This window comes from Thamnophis sirtalis, unplaced genomic scaffold (genome assembly GCF_051295495.1).
Source record: "Thamnophis sirtalis isolate CommonGarterSnake01/CBP01778 unplaced genomic scaffold, rThaSir2_p1.2 scaffold_9, whole genome shotgun sequence".
NCBI classification, from domain to species: Eukaryota; Metazoa; Chordata; class Lepidosauria; order Squamata; family Natricidae; genus Thamnophis; species Thamnophis sirtalis.
The window spans coordinates 18,682,205-18,694,160 of record NW_028261389.1 but is presented as its reverse complement, the minus strand read 5'-3'; the positions used below and the strand labels follow the sequence as shown (position 1 = coordinate 18,694,160).

General features: G+C 40.9%; 2 protein-coding genes across 5 annotated transcripts in view; one reads left to right on the top strand and one right to left on the bottom strand.

Moving 5' to 3' along the window:
• Window positions 1–1,457: 1,457 nt before the first annotated feature.
• YARS2 (tyrosyl-tRNA synthetase 2) lies at window positions 1,458–7,589 on the top strand. Its single transcript, XM_014068396.2, has 5 exons — window positions 1,458–2,301; window positions 3,640–3,807; window positions 5,043–5,198; window positions 6,104–6,274; window positions 7,129–7,589. The coding sequence occupies exons 1-5, from the start codon at window positions 1,466–1,468 to the stop codon at window positions 7,298–7,300; spliced, it is 1,503 nt and encodes a 500-aa protein (XP_013923871.2). The 5' UTR covers window positions 1,458–1,465; the 3' UTR covers window positions 7,301–7,589.
• Window positions 7,590–10,277: 2,688 nt separating this feature from the next.
• The window catches only part of DNM1L (dynamin 1L), a 46,075-nt gene continuing 44,396 nt past the window's right edge, over window positions 10,278–11,956 (bottom strand). For 3 of the 4 annotated variants that reach the window (XM_014053115.2, XM_014053112.2, XM_014053114.2), the window contains one exon: window positions 10,278–11,567. In XM_014053115.2, coding sequence (XP_013908590.2) covers window positions 11,511–11,567 — 57 coding nt within the window. In that variant the 3' untranslated portion in view covers window positions 10,278–11,510. The remainder of the gene's footprint in view (window positions 11,568–11,956) is intronic. The other variant, XM_087722987.1, reaches the window with a different exon arrangement.

Below are 11,956 nucleotides of genomic sequence, written 5' to 3'. Positions count from 1 at the left end.
TCCCCATTAACTTTGCTTGTGGCAGAGAAGTTTGAAAATGGTGATTCCATGTCTGTGGAATGGAACAACTGTCATGTGGTACCTGAATTGTGATCATATGATCATGTGAATGGTGTGGCAACCGGAACTTTTAAAATCGGGTGTAAGTAATAAAAAGGAACTCTCTGATTGTATGAGCTATCAGCCAACGGAATGGGTTGTCATATGGTGTGGTGAGGTCTTCAATCCAAGGTTGGATGAATCATCTGTGGGAGATGCTGTAATGGATACAAAAATAAGCAGGGGTTTGAAGTAGATCTCTAGGATGCCATCCAACTCCAATTCTATGGTATTAATCTGATCATTTCAAAAAAAAATGCTGCTGTGGAAATCTGCATGACCCTTTAAGATCAAAAAATGTACAAGATCCCCACATACTTCAAAACAGTCATACTCCATTCTTAATATCACTCCATCCATCCCTGCTGGGAGTGAAGTGCCCATATATACTCTGGGGATCCATAATGGAATTGTCTACATCCTTCTAAAAATGAATGTAGATGCCAATTAAGAGAGGAAAAATTAGAGGGGAAGTTCTTTCTGTGCATGTGTTTTCTTTTATTCTTGGGGGTGAGCCAGGCTTCTTTCCATCTTTATTCTTCAAAGGAAACAAGATCCCATTTCTGATGCTTCTGCTGTGTTATCCTCATTACTGTCTATATTGATAGGTAAATATTCTGGAAGAGGATAGCATGACATTCCACATGGCAGAATTGGTTGATTGGTTGGCTTCTATTATTACTTCTATTGTTTCTATTCTTCTCTTCCTTCCTAGTACTTATCTTTTTCCGCTTATGACTATCACCATGTTGCTTGTATCTTTATAATTTATATTGTTTAATTTGTTTCCTAGTATACTTTGATTGCTTATTAGTAACCTATGACTATCAGTAAGTATTGTATCTTATGATCCTTGATGAATGTATTTTATTTTTCTTTATGTACACTGAGAGCATCTGCACCAAAGACAAATTCCTTGTGTGTCCAATCACACTTGGCCAATAAATAATTCTATTCTATATAAAGAAACAGCTTTCTTTCTCTAGTTTTGGATACAGAGGAATCAAAGTGCAGTTCTCCCAAACTCTTCCCAATACTGTGTAGCCAACACTCCCTCTTCACAACCCATTTGGAAGCTCATCCGACAGGGGATGAAGTAGGCTGTAGTCCATTCTAAAATGCAGGTCTAAATCTTAAAGCCATTGCTTTGGGGGCGGAGTGGGGAACCGATTCCCACCACCTTCAAGCCAGCAAATTTGGAAACGTGGGAATCTCAAGGAAGTATCCCAGGATCCTCACGCTCCAATGGTGAGGATTCTGGAGCCAGCGATTTCGCCCCGCCCACCGCCGCCGCCAGGAGGATGGACGCTTCGGCCCCGCCCCCATCCCGACATGCCTCGCGCTCAGCGGACTTTCCGTAGATAAGATGGCGGCGGCCACGCTCCGGGCCGGCCGCGTATGGCTTCTTTCGGCTCGGAGAACAGCGCCGCCGCCGCCACCCCAACTCCTGGTTTCCCAGACGTCGCGGCGGCAGCGCCACGACCAGCAGCCAGAGGCTCGTCCGACGCCGGGCTCTCCCGTAGCGAAGGGACTCTTAGCCACCCAGTACCAGCGCGGTCTGTTCCAGGAGGTCTTCCCGCCTCAGCCCGCCGATGAGCAACTCATCGAGCTCCTCCAGCCCGGCCGCCCTCCCGTGACGGCTTACTGCGGCTTCGACCCCACGGCCGACTCGTTGCACGTCGGGCACCTACTGGCGGTGCTGGGTTTGCTGCACTTCCAGCGGGCCGGCCACCATGTCATCGCCCTGGTGGGAGGAGCCACGGCGCAGCTGGGCGACCCCAGCGGCCGCACCAAAGCGCGGGAGGCCATGACGGCCGAACAGGTGCGGGAGCGCGCGGGGGGCCTCCGCGAGGGGCTCCAGCGGCTCTTCCAGAACCACCGGGAGCTCTTCTGGCCCGAGGAGCAGGGCGACCGCCTGGGTAGCGTCCATTTCCTGGACAACGCCAGCTGGCTGGAGAGCGAGACGGTCCTCAGCTTCCTGGCCGGAGTCGGGGGTCACCTGCGGATGGGCACCTTGCTGAGCCGGCAGAGTTGCAAGGCTCGCTTGAGCAGCCCCGAAGGCATGGGCTTGGCCGAGTTTCTCTACCCGGCCCTTCAAGCTTACGACTTCCTGCATTTGTACCGTCGCTACGGCTGCCTCGTTCAGCTGGGCGGAGCCGACCAGTTGGGCAATATCATGTCTGGCTACGACCTCGTCTCTAAGTAAGACAGGAAGGAGTTGGGGAGATTTGCAGGGTGCCCAGAAAATCTTAAATGTTGCAAAGGGATGAGTTAGCATGTCCTTTACATTAACAGTGGACTGTGAAGCGGTATATTAAGTCTATAAATCTAAGGTATATAAGAATAGAATAGAATTAGAAATAGATTAAATTAGAATAAGAATAATAGAATTAGGATAGGGAATAGGAATAGGAATAGGAAAAAAATAGGATAGAATAGAATAATAGAATTCTTTATTGGCCAAATGTTATTGGACACACAAGGAATTTATCTTTGGTGCATATGCTTTCTGTACATAAAAAGACAAGATACATTCCTTAAGAATCATAAGGTATAACACTTAATGATAGTCATAGGGTACAAATAAGCAATCGAGACAATAGCAATATAAATCATAAGGATACAAGCAACAAAGTTAGAGTCTTGCAGTCATAAGTGGGAGGAGATGGGTGATAGGAACAATAAGTTGTCTAGTGCAGGGGTGTCAAACTCAATTTCATTGAGGGCTACATCAGGATTGAGATTGACCTTGGAGAGCTGGGGGTGATGTTGGGGGGGTGGCCATGGTCTGACATGGGACCGCAACACCACAGACATGATTTTATAAAAATAGATACATTTCTGTGATTTTGTTTTTTAATACTTCTTGATCTACTTGATCACTTTATGTGTGAGAGAGAAATCAGATAAAGAAACTGGCTCCATAGGAAGATTATAACTAGAAATTATTGACATAGGCTATAGTAGCAGAATCCTGCAAGCCTGAAAGGTAAAATATTTTACTTTTCCTCCTTTTTATAACCACCTGAGTCAAGGATGGCCTCTTGTAGCACTCCGGAGGCCCAGTTTTGGGCCTGGAAGGCCACCTGCAGCACTTCAAAGGCCTCATTTTGGGCCTCTCTGGAGGCCAAAAGCACTTGGGGGGGGTAGTGTCCCCCCATGCCCCATTTTTGCTAGCAGAGGCATCGTGGGCCGCTCCTTTGCTATTTCCAGACTGGCCCCTTGGGCCAGATCTAAGCACCCTGGGACCGGATTCAGCTCGTGCACCACATTTGACACCCCTGGTCTTGTGGTTAAGGCACTAGGCACTAAGGCAGGAAAAGCTGAGTTTTAATCAGACCTTGGGCATGGAAGTCAGAATGGAAAATGAACCAGTCATTCGGACCTAGGAAGAAGGCAGCAGCAAACCACTTCTGAAAATATTACGCATGAATTTGTCCATGTTGTGTCCAGTGTTTGATATGATCGGTCAGATAGTATCAAATGTCTATCCAGCTCTGTTGACAAATAACTTGACATTTTCATTTTTGTTCTCTTTAGAGTAACTGACAAAGATGTATATGGAATAACTGTGCCTCTTATTACAAGTACTACTGGAGATAAGCTGGGAAAATCATCTGGGAATGCAGTTTGGCTTAACAGAAATAGAACTTCTCCTTTTGAACTGTATCAGTTCTTTGTCAGACAGCCAGATGCCACTGTTGAAAGGCAAGTCTATTTCTACATGGCAAGTTATTTTCCTGCTAAGAACAAAAGGACTGCTAGAAGGATGATTTGTAGGATGCTGGACTATCAACGGAGGAAACCAGAATTCAAAGCTTTATAGTCATAGAGCTCATTTTCTTTCAATTTAGCACAAATAGGTACCCAAATGCTTTCTAATTGCTTCTATTTACATCTCCAATAATGTCTGCATATAAAAGGCAGAAGATTGCATTTCTTTAACTTGTTTCACGGGATTGTTGTGACAATCAAGTTGGAGTGAGAGAAAAAATACTCGCCTTGAATGTCCTAGAAGTTAGAATATATGTGGTAGTTGTTTTTTTTAAAAAAAGATCCTTAGAGCACTCCTCACAATTGGTTTATACCAGTAATGGCGAACCTTTAGTGGCTTGCGTGCCAAAAGCGGGGGGAGCGCAGGGTGTGTGTATGCGGGCGTGCCATACCCATAATGCACGACCCAGCGTGCATGTGCGCACAACCAGCACCCCCCCACACACATTTTTGGTGTGCTTTTTTCACCCTCCGGAGGCTTCAGAGGTTTTATAGGAGCCCGGGAAGGGTGAAAACAGCCTCCCCGCTCCCCCGGAGGCCCTCCAGAGGCTTCAGGAGCTTTCCTGAAGCCTCCAGAGTGTGAAAAACTGGCCTTATAGGCAAACCAGAAGTTTAGGAATGGACTTCTGGCTTGCTTGTAGGGTCGTTTTTTTGCCCTCTGGAGCCTTCAGGGAAGGCTCCAGAAGGCTAAAACCGGCCCTACGAGCAAACTGGAACCGGACAAATGGCTCCGCGTGCCACCTGTTTATACCATCTCAAACTTCAGCAAGTAGTACTTTTGACACCCAAAGAGCCTAGCTCTGTTCTAATTGATCAACTGAATAATCTGATAAACTTTAAAATTAAATACTTAAAACACATCCTCAATTTTATGGGTTGATGAATAACAAAGATTAACAGCTTCACTGCTTGCTGTGTAAATTACAATACAAATAATACATTCCTGATTTTCAAAACATACCCCAATTTTCAGAGTTGAATTTCTCTGCATTTACTGTGGTTTGTCATATTATTTTAGTTCTATCTGATCAGAAACAATTACTGGTAGTGTCAGGTTGTATTTTCAATATTTCTAGAAACAATGTATTTGTCTCTTTTAAATTGCGCATTATAGATTAATCTGTACTACGTGACACTAAAGCAAAATAATGCTATATTCTCTCTTTAAGGTATTTGAAGCTTTTTACTTTCCTTTCTGGTTTGGAAATTGATCATATCATGCAAGTGCATGCTAAAGAACGTGAGAAACGGGGACCTCAGAAGAGGCTTGCTGCTGAAGTAACTAAGCTTGTTCATGGCAAGAATGGTCTGGAATCTGCCAAGAGGTAAAGACAGATTGAATTTGTTATACCTCATGTGCTGGACAAAAGTCCTGTTAATCTGTATATATATATATATATATATACAGATTATATATATATATATATATATATATAAAATGGCTGTGTGTGTGCGTGTGTGTTCCAGCATAACTCTGGAACACCTTGAGGAATTTCAATCAAACTTGGTACACAGATGACTTACTATCTGGAAACTAATACTGTGGGGGTAAGACACCCCTAACACCCTCAATGTGTGTGTTCTGTTACAATACAGCCTGTTGTACCGTAAAATGACTTCTACTGTACAGTGCAGTGGAGCTGCTATGGTAACGGCTTCACAGTACTCCACAAGGGGGTTCCCTCTGGTAAGGGGGAAAATCCAACATTAGAAATTATGTTTGGTCCGGACATTTTTCCCCTATAAATAAATACCCGGGCAACACCAGGTTATCAGCACTAGTGGATATATAAGCAAGGGCTGTAGCTTTACAGATAGCAAAAACAGAGGCAATTAAATTCTGGATTTCCCATCCTTAATTTCTGCATCCCAAATTGGAGACATCTAAACCAAGAAAGGAAAATCTAACATAAGGACACTTTCTTGTCATTTATTTTGCAAATGGTGCACAGGGATGTTGAGGCACACAATAGGTGCAAAGGAACTTTGGAACTGAAGTTTTTCCAGGGCTCCAAACCTACTTATCCCCAACATGAAAATAGTTTCTCCCACTGGGAGCAGCAGATGTTTGTTTTTTAAAGTGAGGGAGAAGACATGAAGCAGTCATTATTCCTGGTATTTTTCCAGTTGGATGATTATAAATGCTAGAAGTACGTGATTGCTCTGCCTAAATTGAGAAAAACCAGTGTAGCAGATATTGGCATTTTGATATCTACTTCTTTATTACCAGATGTACAAGGGCCATTTATCACAGCAATGTGGATGCATTAGAAAGTATGTCTGACAAAGAGCTACAGGAGCTCTTTAGAGAAGCACCTTACATAGAGATGCTACTTGAACCTGGAACAACAGTACTTGATTTGTGTCGAAAAGCTAATGCAATTGCAGATGGACCAAAGGGGTAAGTGAGTTTTTTTGTCTCTTTATACTTCTGCTCTCTATAGGACAGTGATGGCACCCTCGCTCGTCGGGGACACGCCCCAGAGGAGAAGCTGCCAAGTGGGCATGCATATGGCGGGAAATGAACTTCTGGTTTCCAGCGTGTGCATACGCACCTGCCAGCTTGTCTTCCAGATACTTGCGTGCATGCGCACTTGGCAATCAGTTGGCCGGTGCGCATGCGCACAACGGTAACCAGAAGACCAGCTCTGGCACTGCCGCATATGCAAAAAACAGCTGATTGTCATGTGCGCCAAAAACCCAGAACGGGCACTGCCACACATGACAGCCAACATAACTCCGTGTGCCATTTTGGGCATACGTGTCATAGGTTTGTCATCACGGCTAGCGGATATGCTACCAATGGCTGTCATAACCCTAAGACATAGGGGTCATTAAGTGGGAAACACTGTGGGTCCTAAATAAAGAATGAAGGGGTGTCACAGGTAGGTAGTAGAGGTCAGGGAGATCCTTGGAGCTGCAGGAGGCCTGGGAAGCTAGCAGAAGTGATGGTCATGTGTGGGTAGGAGATCCTTCCTTTCTATCAGAATATAGGGTCTCTTTTTTTTCCAAGTTTTAAAAATAACAAATCTGCCCTACTTGCTGATAAATGCTTCCTGATAAATGCTGACTGCTTCTAAACCAGGGTTGTCAAACTCGCAGCATGTCATGTGACATTACAGCTTTCCCTCCCTTCACTAAACCAGGGGTGGGCGTGTCCAGCACATGACGCATCTGGCCCACAGTTTTGACACCTGTTTTAAACAATCTGAGATTTGTTAGCAGCAAGTCTAACCATACAATTTCTTCTTCCAGATACCGTGACATAACAGTTGGTGCAGTTTCTATAAACCATATTACAGAAACTAATCCTGAAGCTGTACTTATTCTTGGACAACATATTCTCAGTAATGGCTTATCACTATTGAGGATTGGAAAGAAGAACTATTATATTGTAAAATGGCTTCAGTTGTCACATGAAGAGTGACATTAAGGTTTGTAGTAAATTATGAGGGGGTCACCTTTCTTCAAAAATAGCAGAAAAGCATAACATACAGGAGTACACATGAAGGACAGCCGAGCAGTTGTGTAAAGTGTTTTTTCTCACTGAGTGAGACCTGCTTACCTACAGAATCATTTGGGAAACGGATGGTGTTTTATTTCATCATTCAATCATAAACTATATGTAATGGTTTCAGTTATAATGGAATTTAAATGTATAAATCATTGTGGAAATATTCTCTGCAATAAGGACATTAAAGCGAATTTTCAAAGACTTACTAGTTGCATTATTATTTGAATTACAAGCTTTAGGTAAAATGGCCTAGTCTAAACTCTTAAGTAATTTTGTTCAGTATTTTCTAAGATAATATGCTGAGAGCTTTTGTACCAGAGACAAATCCCTTATGTATCCACTCTCACTGGGCCAATAAATAATTCTTCCTATTCTATTTAGTGTCATTTTATGGGATGGACAGTTTGGACAAAAAAATATATGAGAATGCCTTGAAAAATGCAGCTAAGTAGTTTCAGCTTCAAAACATCAGTAGTTTCAGCTTCAAAACATCAGTAATTTCAGTTTCAAAACAAATACTGGGATAGGTGAGAAATGTTAATTTTATTATAACTTAGCTTTGAGATCTAATCTAACTGAAAATATATATTATGAAAAACAGCAGAAGCTTTATATATCCTATGCTTTCCAAGTAAGATATTACATATATTTTGCAATAACCAAATGCTGCCTTTACCGCTTTCCCAGCTTGCTTTTGATTAAAGCTTAGTTTTCTCTGAACCCTGTTTCTATCAAATTGCTATTCATCAACAGCAGTGCTGGGCTGTAGCCATAAATTGCATTTATATAATTGGAATCAGATTTGTAGTTTAATCTGACATGCCCAGTCTGTAATAGTGGAGAGTGCTAATCATATGCTGGCAATTAAATAGTTTTTTGGATCTTACTGTCCACAAGAACCAGAATTGCTAATGTCCACATCTTCCAAGGAGATTTGATATATTGCTTCCTACTTTCTAGAATATTGTTTCACAAAGCTATATTATAATTGTATTTACTTCATGCATTTATCCTCCTTAGACACTTCATTAATAAAGGATTGGAAAAAACAGTAGTAGTAGAAAAATTTGGGCTACACTTCTTTTTAAACAAATCTAAGCAACTACTTCTACCCTGTTTCCCTGAAAATAAGACCTCCCCGGATAATAAGCCCAATTGGGCTTTTGAGCACATGCGCTAAAATAAGCCCTCCCCCAAAATATTGCAACATAACAGCAGCCACGAGGTGACCCTGCTCGCCGTCTCATGCACCTCAAAAAGAATAAGACCTCCCCAAAAACAAGGCCAAGTGCTTATTTCGGGAGTCAAAAGAAAATAAGACACTGTCTTATTCTCGGGGAAACAGTATTATAGTTACAACTATTCAAAGCAATTAAAATACTTGCATTTACTGAAGCTTCACTCAACTGCCTTGACAAGTGATTACTAAAACTGACCATACTTTAAAAGGTAATTTATTGGTACAAAACTATCAATTTTACAGAATTATTTACAGTTATAAGCAACTCACAAATTGTCTGTGCATAATCTTCAGTTTACGTAGGTTCAAACGCAAACCATTTATCTTTGCAATGTTTGCTCTAGAAGATGGGGTTTACATTGTTTTAGACCCAGAAAATCTATTAAAGAAGAAATATTTCTGTAAAACTTACTGTGATCTGATCCAGCGCTATAATATTAAAAAATGCCTTGCCTTGACATACATTTCATACTTTCTATTGTATCAAGAATATTGAAAATTATAGAAATTGAGCCAGTAATAAGTATTGTGTAAAACATGTACTGGGAATGGAACGTTTTGGGAAACATTCCGTCTTCTTCCCTGGTAGAGAAGGGGTTTACTTGGAACATCAGAAACAATTCCTGTTCCAAAAGAGCTACTTCTCAAAATTTAGCAGACCATAACCATAAAGATGGATCAGTGTAATCTGAAGAAAGTTGTCATATGCCAGGCCTTCCAAAAGCAGTTGTGTTGGCCCATCTCAATATCACTCCACTTGAATTGATTCAGAGCTGTTGTTAGTACTTGGAACTGCCTGTATCGATGTAATTTAGAACAACTTACAACAAAAAAACTGGGTATTAAATATTGCAATAAATATGAGCTTTGCCTTCAAAATTATCTTTCACATTACTTTTAGAGCGAGATAGATTTTTATCAGTGATGGGTTAACATGTTTAATCTGACCCCTGTTCTTGTTTACTTTTGAAGATGCAATGGAAACTTCCAACATCCACATCTCTCAGTCACGGATCAATGCAAAAATTTTCAAGAACATGTTACTTATGCAATGAAAAATATTTAAATCCAGTTGGATGTTCCCCCTTAACACCAATAACACTTAGATTTATATACCAGTTCACAGTGCTTTACATCCCTCTCTAAGTGGTTTACAAAGACAGCCAATTGCCCCCAACAACTGGGTCCTCATTTTACCCACCTCGGAAGAACCTTGAGTCGATGCGAATTGAACTGCCAAACTGCTGGCAGTCAGCAGAAGTAGCCTGCAGGACTGCATTCTAACCCACAGCTCTTAAAGGCAGGATCCAATCAGAAATTAATATAAACAAGAAAACAGTATTTCTTCCAAAGTTTCTCTAAAACAGAATAATTTCCCCCGAGGTTAATTTGGGCATATCCTAAGAGTAATGGAATAATGTGTAATTGCTTGTTTGTGAGTTGATACTGCTATCAAGACACTTGTGTAAAGCAAACAACAGTCTAGGTTTTGTGTGCTTGTGTGTGTTTATGGGGTAATGACTGGGCAAAGAGATACAATACTATAGTACTTCTAACTCATACTAGTGCAATTCATTGAACTCTGCTAGAATCCTGGCATAGCAGTAAATTCAAGACCACCTAGTTCCACAGATTTGCAAAGGCCACAAATGAGATTCAAACACAATTTTATTTTTCATGTGATTAACCTGTACGTGGATGTGAATTTCTGGAATAAATCTGAACACAGAGACATATTTAAGAGCAGTAAATGCAACTATGTTTCAGTGTAAAATAAGGGCGGAACTCATATACTTTCAAACTTACTGAATATTAAAAATGTCCGGTGTCAAATGATTTAGGTCAACTTCTTTTTAGCCTGTTACGTTGACGCTATCAGGCAAAAATTGGTTTTCCACTAGTATGCATGGAAGAAAGCACTGTGCCTACTTCCTAATGTGTGCTGCTCAAAGGAAGCTAGAAATATTCATTTCAAACGCCACAGTTAATATGCTTCCTTTAAAAAGGAAAGAAATTGTGATGTGTTGTGCTTTAAAATAATAAAATATTCAGGGATCAGTATGCCATTGTTGATTTTGCTGGTCATAGTAGAGAAGTCAAACAAATTGGCTGTATCACTGCTGTTTTTTTTTTTTAAGGCAGTAATATGTTCTGGTGATCCAAGTTGATGTGATGGACAGCTGCCTTTAGTGTTCTTTTTTAAAGATTATTAAGAGAGACATGATCTTTCATACTATTTCCACTTATTTTTTTAAAGCCTGGTATTTTAAGGGAACGGTCCCAGGTTTTTGGTCCCATCCAGAAGAATTTGGTGAATGGAAATTTCTTGCCAATTCTACTGTTCCTCAGCTGACTAATCAAATATTCCATATTTCTATAACAAAGAGAAAAGTTCAGTAATACCAGACGTTTGAGCTTACATATCACATGGCTAAGAGGCAATATTTCTCCTGTACTGTTCATCTGCTTGAGAACAAGGGCATGCAATTAAATTCATAATTAAATATTGCAGGGTCTGTCTTTCATGGTTAAAAACTGATATTGCAAAAGCAGCTGAAAAAGCTACATCACAATACTACACTGCTCATCCTATTCACAGGCAACTAATTTAACCAAACCAGGCACTGGGATTTTAACCTAGCTTTCCCCTCCTCAATTTTAACTTAATTCAGTCCCACATAAAACAAGGTTGTTTCTTTGCATCAGAAAACAGCCGTTGGGGTAATGTTGATTAAATATTATTTGCTTTGCAAAGTATAGGATGCTTTTCTGTCCATCGACAACTGAACCAAACTTCTTGATATAAGCAGACTTTACATGCTGCGATACACATGGAGTTTCATTAGTATATAACACCTAGCCCTTTTCAAGTCTCTTGTTTGTTCACCAAAGATGTGTTTCTCTAATCTCTGCAATAATTTGACTGGCTCGTTGCAGGGCCTGGGGGAAAAAAAAGAAATCATATACCAATTAGGGCAAAGGGCATCAATGCAGAAGTGCTTCTTCTCAGGAAATAATTTACAACTCTTAGAACACGCTGAATGATTCTGCTCAATAATAGTACCCTGTTTCCTCCAAAATAAGACCCAACTGGAAAATAAGCCCTAGCATGATTTTTCAGGATGCTCATAAGCCCTACCCCCAAAATAAGACCCAGTTAAGATCGTCAACCAGACAGATGCATTTAGTACTGTATTTCCTGGAAAAAAAAGACCTAACCAGAAAATAAGCCCTAATTTGTCTTTTGGAACAAAAATTAATATAAGACTCAGTCTTATTTTCAGGGAAACACTGTACTACCATTTTTTTAGGAAAAGGAGTATATTAAA